The 25,917-nt window shown below is 38.5% G+C and overlaps 1 protein-coding gene across 8 annotated transcripts in view; it reads right to left on the bottom strand.

Moving 5' to 3' along the window:
- Window positions 1-2,011: 2,011 nt before the first annotated feature.
- LOC124271401 (histone-lysine N-methyltransferase PRDM16-like) overlaps window positions 2,012-25,917 on the bottom strand; it is a 137,222-nt gene continuing 113,316 nt past the window's right edge. For 4 of the 8 annotated variants that reach the window (XM_046706544.1, XM_046706543.1, XM_046706547.1 and 1 more), the window contains 4 exons: window positions 17,876-17,993; window positions 8,841-8,994; window positions 6,817-6,925; window positions 2,012-6,261 (listed from right to left, as the gene is read on the bottom strand). In XM_046706544.1, the coding sequence (XP_046562500.1) occupies window positions 4,528-6,261; window positions 6,817-6,925; window positions 8,841-8,994; window positions 17,876-17,993 (2,115 nt within the window). In that variant the 3' untranslated portion in view covers window positions 2,012-4,527. Of the gene's footprint in view, window positions 6,262-6,816; window positions 6,926-8,840; window positions 8,995-10,755; window positions 10,864-17,875; window positions 17,994-25,917 lie in introns of those variants that run through there. The other 4 variants (XM_046706546.1, XM_046706545.1, XM_046706549.1 and 1 more) reach the window with 4 other exon arrangements.

The following is a 25,917-nucleotide window of genomic DNA, read 5'->3' as shown; positions in this document are numbered from 1 at the left end:
CCTGTGTGAAGACTAACATCACATGTGTGAAGAGGAGTAACATGGAGTGTGTGCATGGAGTAGCATCACCTGTGTGAAGAGTAACATGGAGCGTGTGCAGACTAACATCACCTGTGTGAAGAGTAACATGGGTGTGTGTGCAGACTAACATCACCTGTGTGAAGAGTAACATGGAGTGTGTGCAGACTAACATCACCTGTGTGAAGAGTAACATGGATTGTGTGCAGAGTAACATCACCTGTGTGAAGAGTAACATCACCTGTGTGAAGAAGTGTGAGTGTGTGTAACATATGAGTGTGTGCAGACTAACATCACCCATGTCAAGAGTAACATGGAGTGTGTGCAGAGTAACATGGAGTGTGTGCAGAGTAACATCACCTGTGTGAAGAGTAACATGGAGTGTGTGCAGAGTAACATCACCTGTGTGAAGAGTAACATGGAGTGTGTGCAGAGTAACATCACCTGTGTGAAGAGTAACATGGAGTGTGTGCAGAGTAGCATCACCTGTGTGAAGAGTAACATGGAGTGTGTGCAGAGTAACATCACCTGTGTGAAGAGTAACATGGAGTGTGTGAAGAGTAACATGGAGTGTGTGCAGAGTAACATCACCTGTGTGAAGAGTAACATGGAGAGTAACATGTGTGAGCAGAGTAACATGGAAGTAACATGTGTGAAGAGTAACATGGAGTGTGTTCAGAGTAACATCACCTGTGTGAAGAGTAACATGGGCGTGTGCAGACTAACATCACCTGTGAGAACATGAGTGTGTGCAGAGAGTGTGCAGACTAACATCACCTGTGTGAAGAGTAACATGGAGTGTGTGCAGAGTAACATCACCTGTGCAGACTAACATCACCTGTGTGAAGAGTAACATGGAGTGTGTGCAGAGTAACATCACCTGTGTGAAGAGTAACATGGAGTGTGTGCAGAGTAACATCACCTGTGTGAAGAGTAACATGGAGTGTGTGCAGAGTAACATCACCTGTGTGAAGAGTAACATCACCTGTGTGAAGAGTAACATCAGAGTAACATCACCTGTGTGAAGAGTAACATGGAGTGTGTGCAGAGTAACATCACCTGTGTGAAGAGTAACATGGAGCGTGTGCAGAGTAACATCACCTGTGTGAAGAGTAACATGGAGTGTGTGCAGAGTAACATCACCTGTGTGAAGAGTAACATGGAGTGTGTGAAGAGTAACATCACCTGTGAAGAGTAACATGGAGTGTGTGCAGAGTAACATCACCTGTGTGAAGAGTAACATGGAGTGTGTGCAGACTAACATCACCTGTGTGAAGAGTAACATGGAGTGTGTGCAGAGTAACATCACCTGTGTGCAGACTAATATCACCTGTGTGAAGAGTAACATGGAGTGTGTGCAGAGTAGCATCACCTGTGTGAAGAGTAACATGGAGTGTGTGCAGAGTAACATCACCTGTGTGAAGAGTAACATGGAGTGTGTGAAAAGTAACATGGAGTGTGTGCAGAGTAACATGGAGTTTGAGAAGAGTAACATGCCTTTCCTGTATCAAATTTGATAATGGAAGAAGATAATTGCATACAATTCGTTTGTTTCCAGCAATCAAATTGCACCATTTTATCTCTGCAGTGTAACTATTTTAAGGACGAAACATACATATTTCACATTTTATCTCATTGATAACCCCTCTTCAAGCATCTACATGGTGAATGAGTGGGTGGGTGGGTAGGTGGGTGCATCTACATATCTACATGGCGAGTGAGTGAGTGAGTGAGTGAGTGAGTGAGTGAGTGAGTGAGTGAGTGAGTGAGTGAGTGAGTGAGTGAGTGAGTGAGTGAGTGAGTGAGTGAGTGAGTGAGTGAGTGAGTGAGTGAGTGAGTGAGGAAGCGAGTGACGACCAATCTTTCAGCTATTTTTCAGCCAGGTCATAGCAGCTCGCACAGTTAGAATTCCAAGTAGAGTCACAACCTTTTGCCCTCAGGCAAATACAAAACATGTAAACACAACATTGCAAATAAAGCACAAAGTCTAAGATCAATTTGATGTATTTTAATGCATCCTGAGAGGACATCGCCATAAACCACAATGTTACGAATTAAATCATATCAATGATACAGTTGATGCTGAGACAACCAGATCTTTACAATCTCTTTACACGTAAAACAAGATTCTGACAGCTTCATTACAATCAATAGTCAAGCTATTCCATTATTTGAAAGTTCTCTCAAGTCTGATATCCACAGGGTAATGTCCCATAAAAAGGGGAGACAACTCACTCCTACAAAGACATCCCATACAGGGCCAAACTAATCCATAACAACACTAAGTTAATACCCCGCAACAGATGTCTAACAGGAGCTTTGATCGGAGAAGGCAAAACTAATCAATAACTTTGTGAAAAGCGACAGATACTTAAGACTAGAGAGACATATGGGCAGAGATAACTGCCCAGTTTACAAACAGCATATCTGACTCACTTCGTTTTACATCTTATTCAATATTCCATGAAGCAACATGGATATTCAAAAGCTGTAAGGTCGTAAGCACTGAGACAGATGCTCCCTCAGACCCTAATTAAATATACCTATTTAGGGCCAGTTGAGGTGGACTAGATATAATGCTTATCATAAGTATTGAGACAGTTATATTCATATACAAAATCATCATTTTAAAAAATCTGGACACTATCCATTAATGCTTTTGGTGAAAAAGAAGGTGAAAACTTGAACATAATTTAAATGGATTTATTGTTTTTGTTTTCATGAAATTCCAGAACATGTTGAATCACATGTGAAAATAAATATGAAGGTGATGATATTTGAATAATTTAGTGAGACATAGTGAGGCAAAAAACAAAAAAGCAACAAAATAATAAATCTTGAAAACGGTGCTACATGTAAATAAATGCTCCACTATTACGTCGACTCGGGACTAAGGAGGGAGACCTTGTCGACAAAGTCTAAATACTTGAATTACACACTGCAATAGCAGTTTGTGTCAGCCTTGACATTCACAATATGTTTTGAGGAAAGTAGCAGGAGCTACTCAAAATGGCAATACTGTGGTTAAACATGGAAGCCATATCATGGGGGAAAGTTGAATTCTATACAACTAACAACTATTTCTGCATACAAATATGCATGAAAATAAATAACAAACAAGCTATGCTAACAACAACCATCTAGTGTATAATACTGGACAGTTTGGAGACCCTGGTCCTGACAAAATGGCTGCTGGCAAGAATGGAAGGTTATAACTACAAAACACTATCTTCCTCAAGACATATTATGGTGGTTTTGACAAATGGTTTAATACTGTTACACGAAGGCAATGGATATAGGTCTGTCCGTCCGGACTGGTCAAATAAACAAAAAATATAAATAAAACTTCTTACACCAAATTATATGCGCTAGACGTCAGCTACAGTTAGCGATGCACATAGGGCATTTAGCCTTGCTTGTCGGGCTTATGATTAAACGTAGTATGTGCAAAGCTGAGATTCTAGTCCCTTGATGGATATTTTTTCGACACAAGTGTTACTGAAACCCCATAACAGATAATTATGACAGGACCTACTGAAATTTCTAGCAACACTGAAGCAGTATTCTTTTCTAACCATCACAGCGAGGGTGAGCACTCTGCTATAGATACACACCAAGGAAAAAACCACTTCACAATAGTTGTCAAATTTCTTAGAAAATTCATATTTTATATTCAGTAGCAGTATAAATAAATCTACATATTAAATACAGTGTAAATATAATTAGATTTCAAAAATGTCAAAATGAAAAAGGAAAAGTTTCAAAATCTATACATGTGACATATAGTTGTTAACAGCACAAGTGTAATGAGTTGTTAGGCGAGTGGGATATACAGAGTCCATTGACTAGTCATCGTTGAAAATTCAATAATATCCACTCAACTCTTACATACACTGGGTCATACCATGGGTGCTCATACACATATGTGTAATCATTAACTGCAAAGGTTGAATACACACAATCTGTGTAACAAAACACTCAAAAAGTCATTTGGTTGAGAATTTGGTCCCTCAAAGCACATCCCTGAAATCCATTTGATTGACCAGGCAGGTCAAACTACAAAAGACAAGTCAAGTCAACACGAAATGTACATCAACACCATTGTGTAACGTTTCGACATTTACACCCGAGTGTAAGTTTACACCAATATACATCTATACACCAATTGGTCCTTTTACCAGCAGCTACACAGAACGTCACAGATCGTCACAGATCACACAGTTCGGGACTATTTATGTAGAACAGGCTAGAGTTGGGGTGTAGCCACTCTGAAGCTCGTAGCTCGGCTTCGGACACACCTCAAGTCCTTCATGGTGATACCCATTGGCAATAAATGACACGGGAGACTTACTGGTTTCTTTTTCGTTATTGTTCTCAGAAAGACGAGCCGACTTATTTGGAGGCTCACTCACACTCTCATTGTCATTGTCATCTGTTGTTTCGCCTGCTTCATCATCACCATCATCCATCACAGCATCAACTGGACTACGCCGACTACTGAGATCTTCTTCAGAGAGCTTGTCTTCCCCCGTGGACACCTCCTGATAGTTTGCCTTCAGTTGCTTTCCCAATGAAGTTACGAATTTCAGAGAAGTAGGCATCATCTTTTTCTTCAAGCTCATTGGTTGGTGAGTCTACAACGTTTGGACCTTCAGACTCGTGTTTCTTCAAGTGGCGATCAAGGTTTGTCTGTTGCCCAAAGCAGCGATCACAGAGGGGACACTTAAAGGGCTTCTCCTTGTTGTGGATGTTGCGGACGTGACGTTGGAGGTTAGATGAGATGCTGAAGGATCGCTCACAGTACTTGCATTTATAGGGCTGCTCTCCCGTGTGAGTACGAAGATGGCGAGTCAGGTTGGCAGATCTCGGGAAGATCTTACCACAGAACTTGCAGGAGTAGCGTTCCTTCATTTTGTTTCCACTGGGAGAATAAGGATAAGGGTCGACAACCTTTTCCATCTTCATCATTGGAGATAGGGTCTTATCGGCATCAGATCGCATCAGGCTGAAGGGGCTCATTGCAGGGAATGCTGGTCCACCCATCGGAAAACGGGGAAACGGCATGAACTTGGCTGCATCTTGGATGGCCTGGAACTTCTCCTTGTCCATCCTCATCATCGTATCCATGACGAGGGGTGTGGGGAAAGGGTAGGGGAAGTGAGGAAACTTGACTTCTGGCATCAGAGGAGATCTCATCTCACCATATACATGAGTCTTGCGAGGAGTTTCAATTGGGCTCGTCTCCTTGGTGATCTTCTTGCTCAGATCCAGAGGCAGCTCATCTTTGGTTGGGGTTGTAAGTTCAGGCTTGGGTGATGGAGTTTTCTTTGAGAGGTCAAATGGAGCATCTTGTCTGTGGCTTGGTGGTGTAAGATTTGGCAGATCAGATCTGTGTTTGGTAAGACTCAGTGGCAGATGGGGGGACATCTTGGGATGGCAGATCTCACCAGGTTCAAGACTTGATGATGGTCTCTTATGACTGGATTCGCTTTCGGCGTCTGACACTGAGCTGACATCCAGATCGCTTCCTGTGCTCATGTCGGACATCTCGCCATCGGAACCATCACGCACCTTCATCTCACGGTGGTCATCCTTCTCCGAAGAGCTGATACTACTGCCCTCAGGTGAGAGTTTCTTCTCAGGGGTGAAGTATGCTGGTAGTTTGGCACCGGGTGAGATGGGTGATCCAAGGACACCTGGGAGATGTCCTCCTGGCTGTAGGACTGGGAACGTGGCACCAAACGCAGGGTAGTATGGAAAGGGGGGACGGGCTCCGTACAGACCCATCAGGGCAGGATTGATGGGTGTGGGCTGGCTTCCTGGTGACAAAGACATTGGTGACATCTTATCTGCTGAATAGCACACACGCATGCCGTTCCTCAGCGCCCCCTCGCAGAATCTCTTGTGCTTGCTAAGGGAGGTAACTGTTGAGAATGCTTGACCACAGTCCTTGCACTTAATCTGCTGCCGGCAATCTGCGTGCATCCGTTTATGTCTGCAGAGGTTGGAAAACTGGGTGTAGGCCTTGAGGCAGACTTCACACTGGAAAGGCTTCACGCTGCTGTGAATGTGTTGGTGCTGTTTCAGACCGCTAGACGTGGCGAAGGTCTTGCCGCACTCAGGGCAAGCGTGGCACCGGGCACCGATGTGTTGGGAACGGATATGGCGCTGTAGGTTGCTTGGGTCTGTGAAGACTTTATCACAGTTCTCACAAGGGAATCGACGTCCGATGTCGTGTGCAGCCTGGAAAGTTAAAAGGAATAATAAGCAAGGGGAATAGAAACAAAAAAACGTTGTCAGTAAGTGTTTTAAATATGAATTCAAATCTAATATCCATTATGAATACATACTATATCTTAATATTTCTAACTTAATTTTTGAAAACCCAATAAATTGGAAATTGATAAAATGTAAATAACAAATGATATTAAAGACATTCAACAAGATAATTTTCAGAAAAGTTTTCAACTAAAATGGAAGAGTGGAATAAAAGCATATACATGGTATCCTTCAAATAACAGAAGCTGAAGAATGGTATAATATTCCTAAACCTAAAAATTGTAAAATTTAAACTTCTAATTAGATGTATAAACTAACAGAAGCTGAATATGATGCCACATTCCTAAAACTTGTAAAATTCAAACTTCTGACTAGTGGTACAACTATCAGAAGCTGAAGTATGATGTTATGTTCCTAAACCTTCAAAAATCTAACTTTTAAAACTTTTAATTAATGGTACATGTATAAAAACACTTTTTCAATTGTAAAATTCAAACTTCTAATTAGTGTACAACTAACCTGATGTCTGATCAAGTTGGACTTCCACTGGAAAGACTTGGGGCACTCGTCACACTTGTATTCCCCTTCCCCTGTCTCAGTCTCTCTAGCGATATCGGAGTCAGTACTGCTGAAATCAAATCACTACAATATACAACTGCACGAAAAGAAAATCTGACATCTGTACAATCAGATCATCTAACAACTTGTTGCCATATTGGGTGCATTTGTTTTGAAATATAAAAAAACAAACAAAACTTTTTATAATTTAAATGTGATAATCAATTTCCGAAGAAAAAAAAATCAATAAAATCAGCGCTGAAAAAACATGAATACATTCACAATTTAAAAAAATAATTCAAAGTAAACATCAAAACAATACTGCAACAAGATGTAAGAAAAGACAATCATAAAAAACATCTACACAGGTAAATGAATGAAAAGGTAAATTACTTTGACACGAGCAAAGAGAGTCCCATATCCTTCTCTCGCCTATCCGTAATGTACGTCCGTTATGCTACCCCTCCAACAGACAACTGTCTTATACCCCCAGCGGTCGCTGAATGAAAGGGTCTAAGCTACCCACGATCCCTGACAATGAGAGAGAGCGTCCATGCCGGCCCAAAGCTATCCTATCGTCAACAACAAGCCAGTGTTTGAGTGATCGTATTGTCAACAGACCGGTGGTAATATCACCTTAACGCGTTTGTCGGCTGCACAGTGTGAGAGCCCTATCGTTATCAACAAACCCTAACATCCCTCTCTGCTAGCCAGCATCTCATTGGCTGCCAGCTGTCCAGTTCACCTGTCACTCAAATCTGTGATTTGTTGACAAGGGATTTAGATAATTCCTTTCATTGCTTGCTTTGCCTGGCGGAAGTCATGTTGCAAACATTTATTGGAATTTCAAAGTTTTGTGAGAAGATCTGTTGTCATCGGACAAAAAATCCTGCTTGGGGATTCTAACTCTGTGAATGCATCACTATCTTCTATTACCTTTGTTAATAAATAGATTTTCTTCATTATCAGTTTACACTTGCAATCATTTGATAAATAGCCACACTGATAACTCAGATATAGAATTCTGATTTCCCAATTTACAATCCCATACAATTATTTGTTGCTCAATGCAGTGTCCTACGCTGAATAAAGAGCTTCTGTTCGATTTAGACCCTGCCATCACAAACCAGTTGGTTTAGGAAATATAGTATGGACGGAAAACCCTCTACATTGAAAAGAAGGCAAATGTAATAATTCTGTCTTGCAAAGGAATACTGACTTTTAACAAGAATGTCGAGAAAACATATTTGGGATTTAATTCGAATCACTTGGTGATTCAATTTTGAAATTAGAAAGCCATGGTGAACATGTTTTAGTTATTGCAACTGAAGCCGATGATTATCAACATATTGTGAACAGAAATTCTAAGAATATATTTTTCATCAAAACACTCCATATCAAAACATGCACTAGATAACATTTTAAGTTTTGTAATTTTTTTAGACTTTCATGCATCTTTAGTCAAAGAATTTTTTAGCGTACATTTAACGTCATACTCAGACATAAAAATATGTCGAGAATAAATTACAGACAACACTTCTATTATTTTGTAAGTCTTACACAATAAACATTCACCAACATTTACAACCAAACCAAATACATCAAACTTCAAGATGCTTCAACAAAATATTTCCACTCAAACTCAGCATGCTGATGAAGCGAGTTAATCAACTTAACGCTTTAATCACACAAAATTCTAAATCCCACACAAAACATCATTTCTGCCCATTCTGCAGTCATTAACTTGAATACACATGCAGAAAAACGACAGACTTACGCTAAACGATTTTATGTCATGTGATCACCTGGGAACTGAGAATAAATCAAGACGAATATTACCAAAATAATTTTAAAAATAAACTTCGGAAACAAAACCTCACAAAATAATACCTATATATTGGACGAAAACATGAATTACACCTGGCCTGTAAAAATTTGACTAAAAATAAAATCAGGGTGGAATAGATTGGAGTCAAACAACTTACCTTTTACTTTCTGCCTCAATATGGTCGCCAGAGTCGCGGGTCATGGCTTGGTAAAGTGCAGCGGAACGACCACAAACATAAGTCTGATGGCGGCGTAGAGCAACTTTGGAACGGAAAACTTCACCACACTCTGGGCACGAGTATGTCCGATCTTCTGGAAAAAAAGCAGAAACTATATTAACCCAAAACTTCAAATAAATCTTAATCAAACTAGAAAAAGTATCAGTCTTCAGTAACTCAGCTTTCAGTCAATACTCAGTCCTTCGTCATTACACTAAGCAAGGAGTAAGACGGTTAATATTATAGAATTCCATATTATATCCTTTGTACATCAAATACTGTAGAACAGCTGGAAATTAATTTCAGAAAGGCAGTTGTGAATGACCAGAAATGTCTTTACACGTTAACTTCACACGAGTGATGGACATTGACTGTGTGGCGATTTCTTGTTCGAGGACAATTCTAGCGACCATATGTCACATCACTCTTGTAGAAATTAAGGCTAGGCGGTGGGCATTGATTGGCTATTGAGATAACGTGTGCCGTCTTAATGATATCAGTGGTAATGAATGTGACTTTGTGAGCTGTAAGACGAGGTGACGGATCATATTGTCACATTACCCCACCTGTCCAGGTAAATACAGGTAAATTAGTGGAAATATTCGGTAAAATGAATAAAATGCATCAAACTACAGAAAATATCAGTAATATTATACAGAGGTTAAATAAATGTCACAATGGTAAAAAAAGTGTCGGTTATTTAAAAAAACACCTACTTGGATAATGAAATTTTCTAAATTTCTAAAAGCTTTTGTCTGGCACATTTTGCTTGCATATTCAAAAGAAATGACATATCCACAACATTACCTTCTAAAAAACCTCTCATGACTCTTAAAAGGTCCCATTGAAATATTCACAACAGTATAATTGATGAAAACCTATTGTTTTCAAATTCAAGTACTTCGAGAGCCAGAATCACAATACAATATTTTCCAAATCTCTTAAAAGACTGTCTTTTAATGGATAAAGAAATCTCCAGGCTTTGACAGCTAATTGTGACGGGACAAAGAGACTGAATAACTGCATTAGCTCGGCAGGTGGACCACGGAGCACCTATAATGTTACCTTATAAACATAATGAAATTAAGGAGACCAACAAGAACCTCTAAAACCCTATCAATTAATTAAACTGTCAAAGCTTAACCATATGCTAGGATGAAGCGGCTTTTATCCCATATCATCAGCTGGCCGAATGATGTATAACTAGCGTATCCTACCCCTGCATGTTCCCAGTTCTGGTCCTCCTGTCCTGACTAGCCATTATTATCGGAAATCGTACAGCAAGAAGTGATTGAGGGAGCTGCAGATTTGTCCCTCGACATTTCCACCTGGTACACCTGGCTGGGAGACGACTGTTTTTTACCTGACAGACACCTCACGAGCTTTATCCTTATCTCTGCTCCAAACCAGTCTGGCCGACACCATAACAAGCATATAAACTTGTAATCTTGCCTATCATAAATTGAAGCTATTGCTTGCTTGAATATCATAAGCTTTTCTCCATCCGAAGCGATCTTTGTCAACATGGGGTTTTTGTGTGTCGATCAAGCGGAGAGGGGCGGGGTGGGAGGGTGGGGGGTCGGGGGCTGAAAAAGGGCCGACAGGCCATAAAACAGGAGGACCCTTGAATTGGGGATATCGTGATAAGGCAGACAAGATAATACTGATGAATGGACAATAAATAGTTGGAATTCAACAGGTGTAACAGTAAATCCATAATGGACATTTTGGATATTTTTTCAAAGTACAATAATATTTTAAAATGACATGAATATCAAAATGAAAAAATACAAGATCCCATATATTCTAAAGTAAAACCTTGATTCTGTTCTACTGAATAAAGTGGTACAAGTACCTGACTCTCTGTCCACCTCTGCAAGATTCTCAGCCAAAGACCATATATCCATTGGACAGAAAAACACACTGTTGTCACTAGTCCAGGCAAATCTCACTACTAATACAATGTTTCTATCTCTCTAAACATTTTTTTATTATTGTGAGAACCCTCGAAGCATAGGTAGCCTAAGCCCCGCCCCCTGTCAGCCAGCCCACAGATGACCAGTCCTCTGATAGGCCGGCCTGGGTAATTAGCGAGAATGTAATCAGTGTTGCCTGTCAATCATTCGCAGGTAGAAAGTCCTCGCTATATCGCGGAACAGTGATACCTGGGACGTGAGGAGGCAGGCGGGTTATTCTTGGCCAACACAATGTACTATTCAACTTGCCTAAGGGGGTAGGGCGTTATAGTGAGGTGGGAGGGGAGAGGATCAGTGGGGGTTTAATGAGGGGCGCCTTGCTGGTGTTAAGGCCTTGTTTTGATGGGCAGTAAAGGTTGAGACAGGAAGATTATGTTGCTGAGGCTGTTGACAAACCATGAATTTAAAATCATGAATTAATTCTAGCAAATTTTACCAGTTGACACTAACATCAAAAACTGAATATTAAATATCATTTTCAATTCTCTTTCCCAAAAATTCTGCAATATAAAAATATATTGCTTTTGAGTTTTTTTCTTATGGTTTTATGGTGATAATGTGTCTAACAATTATGAATTAAATTCATAACCAGCACACTCAGCGCTATAATGAGGCACTGGCAGGTGAGGGGAGTCAAAAGATGACACAATAAAAGGAAAGGTCGGAGGTGGCAAATAAACCCTAATTCATTCATTGCTGACCAATCACCCTCACTGAGAAAAATGTTACACGGTATCACGACCTCTCTCATGACCTCACACTGACCAATCAAAAAAGAATATAGATTCAGTGCACTGACAATGACCAGGGGTCATCGCAAAGAAGCATCAGTCTTTTTAAAGAATATTCCGACCCATTGTCAATCATTTCTTTATTTGCTACCACTTTCTTCACAGCGCCATCTGTTGGCTAGTGGGGCATGATCGCCAAGTCAACTTAAAACATTAAATACGTGAAAACACTTATAAAGCCTCTCGCAGAGATAATGTCCCTCTCCAAGGGGTATTCTAATTGAGCTGATGTACCGTCCAGTCCAACAATTGGAAATATTGACCAAGTCCAGCACAGCCATTGTCCAGGTATTGTCTGTGCAATCCTGCTTTTTGAATGACCCTGGGAGAAGATGAGAAGCACACTATCACCTTATCATAACGCCATGTTGATTTCATATTGGAATAGGTCATTCAACACTTCATACCGAAATTAACTCATCAGCTTAGTCCATTGTAAATATACTTAAAAATATTATTTTTTCACAGATATAAAAGGATGAAATTGTATTCATAAAAGATGTTTTTGCAGATGCACCCTTCCTGAATGCTACTGTCTTTTATTGAAAAGTAATAGGAAATATTTCTTTGATTAAAAAAAAAGGTGAACAGGCAAGAATTTAATTTGATCTTTGGCGAAATACGAACAATAGCAAATTTGAAAATAATATGAAAAGAAGGCAACAAAGCGGGGACGAGGCCGACTGGTGGGGTTTTGAAGATCGTACGTGAAGAGTGAGTGAAGAGTGACTATTGTCGTGGCGAGGCACGCGTTACTCGCTTGCCTCAGTCTGCAGCCAGGTGCCGCAGACAGCTGCTCGTGAGCTTTGTGTGGGCCCCACGCTCTGATCCCCTGACTACCTGTAACGGGGGTAATCCTCGCCAACATGTCATAATAGAGCTAATTGTTTACCTACAGGCTTGCTTCTCGGCCTAGCGTCCTAAAGGAAAGATAGGACGTCATCTGTTGCAGACTCCCTTTTGTCTCCCTGATAAAGGGCGAAGGGGGAGAGTTTTTTCAGGGTTGGGAGGAACTCATCAGCTGGAGCCTCTTGCAGTGAAAGAAATCGACACTCGTCATATCATCCTTACCAAACTGCCCAGTTAAGATGTCATGACTAGAAATTATTTAAAAGTTTTGCTTGAGATGATTATTAAAAGTGAGTGAGTGAGTGTAGTTTTACATCACTTTTAGCAGTATTCCAGCAAATATCATGGCAGGGGACACCAGAAATGGGCTTCACACATTGTACCCATGTGGGAAATTGAACCCAGGCCTTTGGCGAATGGTTTAACTACTAGGCTACCCTGATTATTATGACTAGTTGGATGACAATAGTATTTTCTGTCCCTGCAGAATGGGTCGTGATGGTAGAATGTACTCTCAGAACCAGAATTTTTTTATGCCATTTTGAACGGAATTCTGAACTAAACACAAGGCTTAAACATAAATACATCTACTTTATACCTTCATTAATGTCACACTTAAAAGCGTTGAATTCAAATTCTTGACATTTTACTCTTTAATTCACAGACCATATGTCGTTTAACCTCATTCCAAAACATCAACTTTTTGCTCCATAAAAATCTTCTTTACACTGAGTAACTGATTTATTCCGCTTCTCTTGAGAAAACATGAAAACTGAATTTCAATGAAGAGAACGGGGGATGTTTATAATATACACAGACATTAGGTGGCACACAGATCAATTATATGGCGAGTTACCCCCAGACCCAATTCACTGGTTGATACACTACATGACTAGTTCAGTAATTCACTACAAAATGACACCACCGGATCTATTTTTATCCTAGTTTCAACTGCGCTTGGGAACTTATCAAAATAGACAATGCTCCTGTACCAAGATGTGTTGGAGGCACACGAGAAAAGATACACAGTTGACCGGGGACATTGTTAGCAGACAACTCTACCCTCTGTACGTACATGATGCATCAGTTATTAGCCCTGTGTAGTCATTCCATCTGGATATAGTGACAGTTTATGTTGCCACTCAAGCGTTAATCTTGTACCCAAATCCCCTACCAGCCACCAGCTGGAAACATCTATACAGTGTACTTACAATTAGTCTTTCATCGTTTCATAAAAGTATGTAAAAATATGTAAAAGTATTTGGTGTGTACATTTTCTAACTTATAAAATGAAACACTTTTCCTGTTTCAAGGAAATTGGAACAAGGATACAGCAATAATTAAACTGAAGCAACATACTTGATAATAGATTAAATAATAAATCAAATGAAATTTATACTGTTGGTATTAAGCAGATTGAAGAGTGGAGATATCTCACATTTTCCCGTCCATGGTTAGCTGTCTGGCTTCAAGGAATGCTGTGTTACTCTAGCTAACTCTACTTAGATTGTCCACACTATACAACCCTTGCCTGACACCAATGACCGCCAAATCAATAAGTGAAGACAAATCAGAGGGTACATTTTCATGAAAACAAATAAGGAAATATCATTTAGTTTACGGAAATATTTACATTTGAAACCAATCACTTGCAATGATAATTGTTGATGTCATTAAATAAGAACTGACCATAAAAGTTGAACAATCATAAAGTTACAAATGAATTGAAATGAAAGGAATAATAACCTTAACTATCCAGATTAAAAATATACTGATCTTCAAAAAAGAAACTAGTACTACTGCTTGAAACTAATTGATGATTTATCATTAAATAACAGACCAAAATAAACTTGAAAAATCGAGTTACTAATAAATTTGAAATGAAGGGAATAAGAAACTCTAAATTAAAAATATACTGATCTTCAAAAGAGAGCAGTACAAGCGCTTGAAACTTAAGCTGGGTGTCCTGGGTAGAACTCGATGAGGAGGGACGGGTTGCGACGTGGAGGGGTGGTGAGGTGCAGGCTCATTACACCCCCACCCCCCAGTCAGTTGTATTATCTTGTCCACTAGAACACCCCTATTTCCTGGGACACTGAGCTACACAGGGTTAGCCAGAACAGATCTATTGTAAGGGATTACAGTGATTTGGAACGCGTGTAGTTAGTTTTCGTAATAGCGTGACTTGGTCCGATAATACAGTTCGCCACTGACAGGTCGATGATAACATTTGAAGTCATCCTTATGTGCACTCGTAGCGATTGACACGTTGTTTGAATACAAGAGCTGCGCAGACAATGTGATTGTCATGATATTCGGCACCTGTGTTTTCCTCAACTCGTCAGGTATTGTTCTCGACAGGTAGATACAGGTATCTTAGCAAACACTGGTATCATTGTAACGGGTCTGTGTTAATACAAGTACATCACCTTTAAAGTAGTTTTTGCACTCTAATGAACAGATATAGTTTGGTTGTGATCTGCACACCTTCGTGAAATCAATCGGCTTATGATCATTCTCGACATGCACCTTTAACAATACAGTTAACGTTACCTATTGACAAGGCAGGAGATTGGAATGTTTAAGCTTTATTTAACAGGAATGCACCTATTCTAATTACAAAAAGCAAACACTGTCATGTCTGTTTCAACTTGAACATTTCCAACCAAAAAGTTTAAAGAACATCTCTAATTTAAAAAAAAATTGCTGAGTGTGCATAAAATCACATTTTAAATTATTTCATTAAAATTACACAACATTAACTAAAATTTTAAACAATTAATCACAATACCTTCAGGTGTGACAATACTGTCGTGGAGATCTCATCAACAATACTACTAAAGATTTGGGAATCACCAATTATAGATGGTTCAAGGAGCAATACTTTTCTTCAAATCTTGACACAATTAACTCATCAAACTGCCATAAAGCTCGCTACCACCTCTCTACTGGACACACATATCTCACACAGTACGAATACCTTACAATGATCACCTTTACCTGTGCAACAGGTGAGCAATAGTTTATGGGCAGGTAAAACAAACATTGTGTCATAGGTAAAGGACAATACCTGGTCCTACCTGCTTTGCATTGTTCCTAACGAACACATGAGTGCTCCCATCTCTAGCTGTCAAGCTACTGTGTAACTACTGCTACCTGTATTCTCACCTGCTTATAGTCTTAATTGTTACCAGGAAAACAAAGCTAGCCAAATACCTGTCATAAATCAGGGGTCCTTGAATCACTCACACTGGTCTCACCTGAGGTGGCGATTCCCAAGTCCCTTTTCACCTGTGTGCTGAACAAGTGCCACTTAACACCTTATCATAAACGCAAACTATCACAGTTTTTACACAAAGTATCACAGTTTTTACACAAACTATTCTTCTCTGTTGTTTTCAGGGATTTATCTCACTAAACTGTTACCAAGGATACACAGTAATTTTCCCACAAACAGAATTCTGATTTACCAAAACAAGAATCATAAAAATAGTTTACCAGTAATTGCTTAATGAACATATTTAACAAAAAGGTGGAAATTGGCTATTCAATGTTGCAAAACGCTGACATAAACATCTTTTGGATATTAATATTATATGGGTATATATATATAGTGCTATAGTCCATCCTGCATGCATATCTACATGTATATACATACATACTACTCTACTCTTCACATGTGTACCCATGGCACTAGGATAATTACTCCATAAAACACTTTAACTGCGAAATAGTTAACTTATCAAAGGGGCCGGAAATAGACCGGAAATGTTGTGACTGACTGACTGAGTTTGGTTTTACGCCGCTTTTAGCAATATTCCAGCAACATCACGGCGGGGGACACCAGAAATGGGCTTCACACTTTGTGCCCATGTGGGGATTCGAACCCGGGTCTTCGGCGTGACGAGCCAACGCTTTAACCATTAGGCTACCCCACCGCCCCGAAATGTTGTGAATATACAAGTTGTTATCCACAACTATACTCATTTTCATTATATCAAAATACTTACCATCTTCTCTTATGTCTCGAGTCATGTTTGTGAATAAATATAAATACAACTTTCTCCTAGTGGTTCAGGTGTACAGGAGAGTACCTGTCTTAACGAGGTTCCAGGTGAGATATACAGGTAGTCCATAACTCATGGGTATTTATGACTTGTCACAGCTCACTAGACAGGCTCATTCAAGCATCTAATTGGGGACACTAATTAACTCAATTGATATGTAGATACAGGTGAAAGCCAATTAAGCATAACAAGATGGGAGATACCTTACCTGTTGATACAGGTAATATCACCTGGATTCATCAGTAGTTACTGTCAGGTACATCTAAATGATCTAATTAATTAGCATTATCTGCACTTGCTTAGTAATTAATTAATGTTGTTACTGTCATCGGGGAAGAGTGTTAAATCGCCACTGAAGCTGTCATGAATGAAAGGATGCGTAAAGGGATGTTTTTGTTATCATCAACTAGATCAGTGTTTAGAAATATTAGTGTCAATACGTCATGAACGATGGCTAAATTGGCAAATGTGTCAGTTACTTTATTGGACAGAATATTGTTGACATATATATTTGTATTAAAGACCCCTTGCAGGTAATATGCAGCATTTTCGAAGTTTGCAGTCTAAGGGGAACATGCATACAACAGACTTCAGTATAACACTTAAATTAAATTTAGAAAAAAAAAGACTTCCTGGAAATAAATATGTGTCAACGTGGACATAACATGGATCAATAGATTTATATTAAGGACGATGAAACAAAATGTTATTGGCCTGGTGCAGCATAAGCAGCATTACTTAACAACTCTCAGAAAATATAGACACCCCCAAAGATACAGTTATGTAAACTATATTTATACCAGGCCAATCGAGACAAATTATCTTTATATACAAAATAAATACAACTAGGTCTGCATTTTGAGAGAAACTATATAAAAGTGAATGATCTGAATTATACAACTTTATCAACTATGAGAATTTTCACATCTCTCTAATGAGAGTAATCACACGACAGAACAAATTCAGAATTCTTTATATGTAAATAAATCTATTAGTGAAACCATAAATAAAATAGTAAAAATACAGAAAAAAAAAATAGATACAAAATAACATATGGTTAGCAACTGTATTCCCAAAGCACTTGCCGTTACCTATGAAGCATCTCTTGATTAAGTAATAATTACAGGTAACCAGAGGTAAATTGTATGTAGTTCACAGGCAAAACAACTAATTCCTTTCTGATTGATTCCAGCCTTTACTCACTATAGTTATCCAACTCCTGTCCTTTCGCCATGTGTGCATGTACCTTAATAATGAGTTAATTGCAGGTAAAACACAGGTAAAAAACTTACCATCTTCCATTTTGTGCATGGCCATAGCATCCAATTCCATCTCTGGGTACAGAGCTTCTCTTGCATACAGCAGCATCTCTTCTCCTGGGTGAATGTCCCTCACAGCTCTGTAGTACACCTTTAAATGAAGACACACCTGTCTTAATTACAGGTATACATTCTTTGATCTAATTTCCTCCAACAAGCCTTCCCAGGAGCAGCTTACAAATAAGACAATGGACAGTTAAACTGTGTATTGTATCCTCTTAATAAGAGACAATAGTCAGGTAATTGTTTGTTAGAAAAAACACAGGTAACCAGGTAGCATTTGATGTGCTAATTACAGGTGAGATGACTTCATGATCAAGTGACTGGGGGATGTGATGATAGGTGTATCAACAAGAACTGTCCCACAGACTTGACTACCTGTATGGTCACCTGATTGGTCAAAGCTAATTAGCTTGAGGGACAGAGGAAAGGTGGGCCATATTGCTTCAGGCTGGACTCGACTTGCATGAACATGCCAGCTAAGATGAAAAGTAAATCTTCATAATAGGTACTATAGTCATGCAAGCTTTGTACCTGAGGGGGGATTGAATTGCTCAGAAAGTTCCAGGTTGGGTGTAGCTTGGGGGGATTTTTCTCAAAAGATGATGAAGATGGACTGAGAAGAATCTGACTTTGGTGTTATAATTAGCACCAGTTTGGTGGTCTAACATAGCTTTTAGCAAGTCAGTGATGAGGTGATTTGTGATGACAATGCCCCAAAAGGTGGACAATTACTTACGTTATCACTGAGCGAAGAATGTTGATACAGGTGAACTGCGTTCAAACATCTGACCAGCTTAGTGAACTTAATTAACTAATTGAATTATAATAAAGTGAGATAATGTGGGGGTCAATTCACCTAAATGAGATTGAGGATGTGTTTGTCTGAGTGTGTATATGTATATATATATATACATACATGATTATGAATATTCTGTGATATATGTTAAAAGTATTATATTATGTGGTAATATATGACAAAATCATCACAAAATCAAATCTCTTTAAATATTGAATAAATTAGGTGAGACACTGCAATTACAACAGTTTTAATGTTTTTCAAGTTTTCATGTTTCAGACAACTTATCCTTTCATGTTTTATTAAGTTACATGTTCCATTGAATATTTATGTCCATGAAAATTTCTTGCTTCATAAAGTCTTCATATTTATGCGTTTTCTGAAGTTCTTATTTTTAAAAGTATTTTTTAAAAACTTTTCATAAAGTTTTAATGTGTCTACTGATATATTTTATAATAAATAATTTCCTCAATAATTCTCTTCTAATCTATTACAAAAAAGAACCCCTCCTTAATATTTTTTCTGCTTGACAGTTCACTTCTACTCATTCCTGATGTTTCCCAACTCACAGCCCTCAATCTTATTTTCAATTTGGTAGATTTTCACAGAACCTGCTGCCGTTATGACACTGTGCTGACACGTCGACACTGATATACGTCTCAAAACATCAAAGCGTAGGCCTCCTCACATGTGATTCAATAACTAGATTTCAAACATTCAAGTCTTTGTTTCTTTGATATAAGCTTGACTCTTCAAAAAGTACCAGTTCAATCCGCCACTATCACATTCTAAAGTGAACATGCATGCTCTAAAGATTTCAAAGTTGAAACTTATCAAATTTAAACTCTGTTCAATCCTTGATAAGCACTGACAAGACGTAAAGTCGAATGAAATATCCAACGCGACTTTTCCCAATCATATCACGTGTCTACATGTCATGAATCAAGCAGCCCTTTTTCATACATTTACACGATTGTCAAACAATACTAAACTGCTGTTATCTACAAACTGTTTACCTGACAAATATGTTCTGAATATCAACTCTTGATAAAAAATACAAACGTTTTCTGTCAACTCGTCAATGCATGACAGGAAAAAGTTTAATGATGACCATGTTATCAGGAATGGAGTGACACACATGCTTGTTCAGTACCAATGTTTATCCTGCTCAAACAATTAATACAATTTCCTCATTTTGTAAATCTAACCCCACAACTACGCTGACTGAGATCGGCCTTCTCTGATCTTCAAAGCTTGTGTAAGTATTGGACAAGATCTACTGTCAACCCGTTATCATATCTGTAAGCTTCAATACAAATTATTGCAGTCCTAAATTCTGTTTTTGAATGAAAAAATGCTAAAATAAACACACTACCTAAATCTGTTATCAACAAAGTCAAGTGACTATCTCTGTTTGAAATTTCATCAATCAAATTGTAGACAATGGTTGTACTGTTGGAATTAAAGCAGACATATTTTTATCTATACGCACCTAGTTGTATATCACCCTTATTAAATATCCGCCTCTTTGACAGGTGCAATACACGTTTTATACAATGCCAATATTACACATAAGTATATCAATATAGTTTTTACCACAACTGATTATCAAATCATTACTCAACTGACATGTCGTTCAGTGTCTGAACAAGTTGTTAGGAAAACACTGTCTACAATCTGACAAGTCATCACGTGTCAACTATGTCAAAACGGCTATGTGTAACCTGGTGAAGCAATTAAAATCCTCCTTTCTTTGAAGTGGCCATCTATTCTTCTTCTATTACTAAGTAGCTTAATCTCCTCAATAATACACTCAAGCACATTTCTTCACTTCGCTAATTTGCAGGTTTTCATAGATAATCCACTAGATAATCCAGATTAAAGCAAGGATTGCTGGCAAAGGTCTCTTATCTACAAGGTTTCATCTATCGGATTATATCCTCTGCTTGAGACGGTCAAGTTGGGAGTCGAAGTCCAGATGTCCGAACATCAAATCACGGCCCCTGTTGTAGACGTGATATACAGTTTAGTAAGTGAGGATTTCTTGGCTAATCCACCCTAATCCCTCTGATCTGGTCTACAAATCACTAGGGGTTCACATCTTTAATGAGTTTAACAGTCAGGGTCTAAACATGTGCACATTTTGTTTTACCTTTCATCAAAATACCTTTTGTGTGGTGCTTACTGGCGACGGTGAACATTATGGATAAGAGGTTTACACAGCTCACAGTCTTAAAAAATCTGACTTTAATCTAGGCTTATGTCGTAGCTGCTCTGTGAGTTGAAGAAGTAATTAACATATTTCACCTTGTGGTGTAACAAGACGTTCCATTATCAGATTTTTTTAAATTTTGATCAAATACGATATATATTTCTTTCAAACAAAATGGCAACAGTGTGACAAATGTTATATTGTCACTGATTGCATCAAATATTACTGTTGCTAAGATTTGACAAGTAATTTAAAGAGATCTAAAATACTTAAAGGAAATCTAATGCAACTGGGAATCTTTATTTAGCCCAGAAATGTTTTTGAAAATGAAAGTCCTTCCAAGAAAACGAATAATAAATTTTGAGTGAATGTGTCGGAGATTTACATATGACAAGCACAATCGCTATCTGACTCAAGAGAATTATCGTGATAAGACGGCAAAAGGAAGACCTGGTCACATGACCTTGCATCTTAGGACATCGGATTACTTGCTTCATATTTACGTCCCGAGTGAATCTCATGTTCTTCAAAGGACAGGCTGAACGTGGAGAGCTCTTTCAAAACATTCCAATTTCATGACATTAATAAAAATATGTTTTCAATGGCTGGCATAAACCCGGATTTAGCCTGGCATCCACTTTTAATATCTCACTGAGCTAAAGAGCTCTCGATGACAGTCACTTTGGGATGTTGTTAAGAAATAGACAAGATAATGTGCTGGGTAGAGAGTACAGAGGGACAATTATTTACTGCCTATCATGCCGTGTGATAAGACAAGTTCAAAGACATTAATAATAATTCAATTTAGTCTCATCTTCAGTTTCCGTCTGATAGCAAGATGGTTCTTATGTGTGGTTGTTGAGGAGATGGTTGAACTTCAACCGTTAATGGACCTTGGGGATAATGCATTACGTGGGGATATAGTGATGAGTCGGATATTGTCACAGTGGGTGAGTGGCTGTTTGAGTGAGTGGGTGAGTGAGTGAGTGGGTGGGTGAGTAGGTGAGTGACTGTTTGAGTGAGTGGGTGAGTGGCTGTTTGAGTGAGTTGGTGAGTGAGTGGGTGGGTGAGTAGGTGAGTGACTGTTTGAGTGAGTGGGTGAGTGAGTGAGTGGGTGGGTGAGTAGGTGAGTGGTTGTTTGAGTGAGTGGGTGGGTGAGTGAGTGGGTGAGTGAGTGACTGTTTGAGTGAGTGAGTGAGTTTCTCGTGGGGATATATTGAGTATTAAGTGTTGTCGTAGAAAGTGGGTGGGTGGGTGAGTGGGTAAGTGAGTGAGTGAGTGAGTGAGCGGGTGAGTGAGTGAGAGTGAGTGAGTGTGTTAGTGGGCTTGAAAGCAAAGAAGTAGGAGTGAGTAAGTGAATTTACCATTACTGATTATCCAGCCATCATGTATGTAAGTGAGTGAAGCAAAAGCATGTTTCACTTTACAACTTTCCCTTTTTCACTGTCCTTTTTGTCTATTAACCTAGGGACCCGTGAAGATCCGGGGTAGAATAGGTCTTCAGCAACCCATGTGCTTGCCATAAAAAGGCGACTATCTTGTCGTAAGAGGCGACTAACGGGATCGGGTGGTCAGTTTCGCTGACTTGGTTGACACATGTCATCGGTTCCAAATTACGCAGATCGATGCTCATGCTGTTGATCACTGGATTGTCTGGTCCAGACTCGATTATTTACAGACCGCCGTCATATAGCTGGAATATTGCTGAGTGCGGCGTAAAACTCAACTCACTCACTCACTCACTATTAACCTAGGTGGGTAGGCGCCATTTTGCTTAACATTACAAAACATCCACCATGTGTCTCCAAAATGATTCAGAATATAGGTATTATGAAGCATATCACTCAACAGCTTACATACAGTGCAGACGACTCCCGTATAAAGTATTTAAATTAAACAGATTTGATACAAATGTGGGTAATACGATCATTCAAGGGTGAAGGAATTTATCATTATAAAGAATCACAACAACGCCGGCAGAGAACCTCCGAAATAGAACCACTGTCTGTCGCCACTTTTTCCCACACTTCCACGGCCAATATGGGTGGTAAATTAAATTACCGCAACAACTGACATAATTTCATCCTATTATTTCCCTCTGCCACCAAGTCATCCCTTCCCAGAATGCCGTGTCAGGAGTGCCACGATATTGACCATCACAAGACTATGAGGACCTGGTCACAGCTGAGAGTTGCCTGACGTGTCGGGTGGGTGGAGGATTAGACTGAAGGGGACAATACCACCAGGGGGCGCTACCGAGGAGGGGGGACATGGTATCAACACAGAAACGCTTCATTTATTCACACACATTGTGGGAAAGTTGTCAGATCGTAATAAAAGAGTTAATATGACAACACTGATAGTCAAAGTCAAGCTGTGACGAGATGTGAGAGACCGACCTCAATCGGGGTGGCCTGTCATGGTTGTGGTGGTTGAGGTGAGCAGGCAAATCATTGATGATGAACACACACAGAGTTACAACAGAAATTATACTTGTTTCAAGTGTCCAGTAAATTTTCATGTATATTCAGAGAGTATTTATTGAGTCCAGAAGTGGCTCTGAGAACCAACCTGCATACACTGATTCTTTAATAAATTTAGTATTTGTTAGCAATTATTACATGAGATGTTTCAGTTTAGGCTACCCTTCTCCAAGTATTACATTTATTACATTTAGCTCAATCTGACTGTACACTGTTGTAAGTATTAGAGGTGAGACGATACGGAAATGTTACGATACGATACGTATCACGATATCTTGGAATGATGCGATTCAATTCAATTCATATCACGATATGCTATCTTTAGTTATTTTCTTTAAAATAGTATATTTTGATTGCAAGCAACAGTGTAAATTTGTACATAACCGTCAATTTCTAGTGAACAATAATAATTTTAAGTCAACGATACATATCACGATATGAACACAAGTATCGATATATTTATCATCAGATAAAGTATCACGATTATCTATGCTATGATATATCGTCACAGCTCCAGTAAGTATAAACATAACTGCAACCACTTTTTCAAAAATGCTACGTACTAAACCACTAACAGAAACCTTTTAATTTACTAAATTAATCTGATGTTAAAGGTAAACACATTTATTTAATAATTACACATTTCAGTATAATACCATGTGATCTATGGCCAGTAAAGATCATTAATTACATTTTGATAAAAATTAATGCTTCAGCTTAAACACTACCCATAAATTATCATCAATAATATGTCATGTGGACAATATTATAAAGAAAACCAACAGTACATATTCAATGGAGACTACATCATTCAGTACAGCAGAATTTTCAGCTGTCTTCCTCTTCGCTCAATGTGGATATGACTTATTGAAAATCTTTATGCCAAGATGTTGGTGCATCAATGTAATTTGTTTATGAGATGCTATCGTCACTCTAACAAGCTATCACAACACGTGTGACACCAGTTTGTAAGTACTATTGAAACTGCTTAATTTATTGCTCACATGTTTCTTCTCCTATAAGGACAACAATAAGACATACACATGAATGGATATAGATTCGGCAACTCAATAGAACATTATAATGACAAACTGCGACAGCCAGAGTCGTGTTATCAACCTCATTCAAGATGTGGTATCAATTTTAATGCAGTGTAGCAGGGATGCACACCGCCTGGTCAACGAATTTCTGCATAAACATCGCGAATATAAAAGTACTGAGGCTTAGTTGGCAACAGATGGAAAGATGCTGGCCTCTTTCATGCTGTTGTCAGAAGGAGATAATTGTCCCCTGACAACTACTATTGAGTGGTGACATCTTGATAAGGGATTATTTATAGTAGAAGTGTAGTGATAATAATTCATAGTCGGATAATATATATACAAACAGCTGAGAAATTACCACATTTTAATATCTGCCAACGCAGAAATGAGTTGTAACTGTGTATAGGAACCGATGTTCTTCTGTAGTAAAATATAGATTTTCTTTAAATGGTTCATAACCTTCAGATAAAAACAGACTCCGAAAAAGATCACTAGACACATATATAATAAGGTTTCTAAACATCTTGATAAACTGAAATATGTATTTGTCAGTGTCACAGTCTAGGTTTCGCTCTTTATTAAGTTTCTTTTTGTAGTGTAGCTTTAATCATACTTTTTGTAGCTTTAATCGAACTTGTATTAAAATGTTGCAGCGTTTAGCTTTAATCACACTTTTCATAAGCATTAATTGAACTTGTATTAAAATGTTGCAGTGTTAAGCTTTAATCATACATTTTGTAAGCTTTAATCAAACTTGTATTAAAATGTTGCAGTGTTTAGCTTTAATCATACTTTTTGCATTAAAATAAGCTTTTGTTGTGTTTAGCTTTTAATTGTTTATTTCATGGTATGTACCATATTTGTTAGAATTTAGGAAATATTTTATTTAGTTTTGTGGCGCCTTGTAATTACTGATTACTGTATCGAGTGTCACAAGGGAGGTTTCATTCTTCTTGACATGGTAAATCTCTCTCGTCTTCTATCCCTCCTTCTCTTCATTCATTCATTCATTCATTCATTCATTCATTCAATCATTCATTCATTTGAAATACATGATTGTTTGATAAATTGTCCTTAGACATGCTGGATAAATTTATGGTGAGATGTAATAAAGTTAATAAAATCATCTACATAACATGATACTTAATGAATTCATTTTGTGTTAAATGTACTATAAAAAAATATTTAGATGTAAGCAAACTAAACATTAATGTTTTGAATAACTATTCAAATGTTTGTCATAAATGGTTGATCATACTGGACGCAAGTCCACAGTGAATTGCACCACCTTAAATGGCTGGGCCTCGTGATCCCCTTCTCTCCCACCCACCACCACCATGTATAATGAAAACTGGACCAAAGGAGGAATTCTGTTTTGGTAAACAGTAGAACATGGAAAATTGTGAGTTTTATGTGGAAGTGAAGAAAGGGCCACTGTTATTGATGTTCACAACCATCTGTTGCACCTCAGGAGGTGT

The sequence above is a fragment of the Haliotis rubra genome, unplaced genomic scaffold (genome assembly GCF_003918875.1).
Source record: "Haliotis rubra isolate DU_JTF1 unplaced genomic scaffold, ASM391887v1 Scf16, whole genome shotgun sequence".
Lineage (NCBI taxonomy): Eukaryota > Metazoa > Mollusca > Gastropoda > Lepetellida > Haliotidae > Haliotis > Haliotis rubra.
The sequence above is the reverse complement of the archived record's forward strand: the minus strand, read 5'-3'. Positions and strand labels throughout refer to the sequence as shown.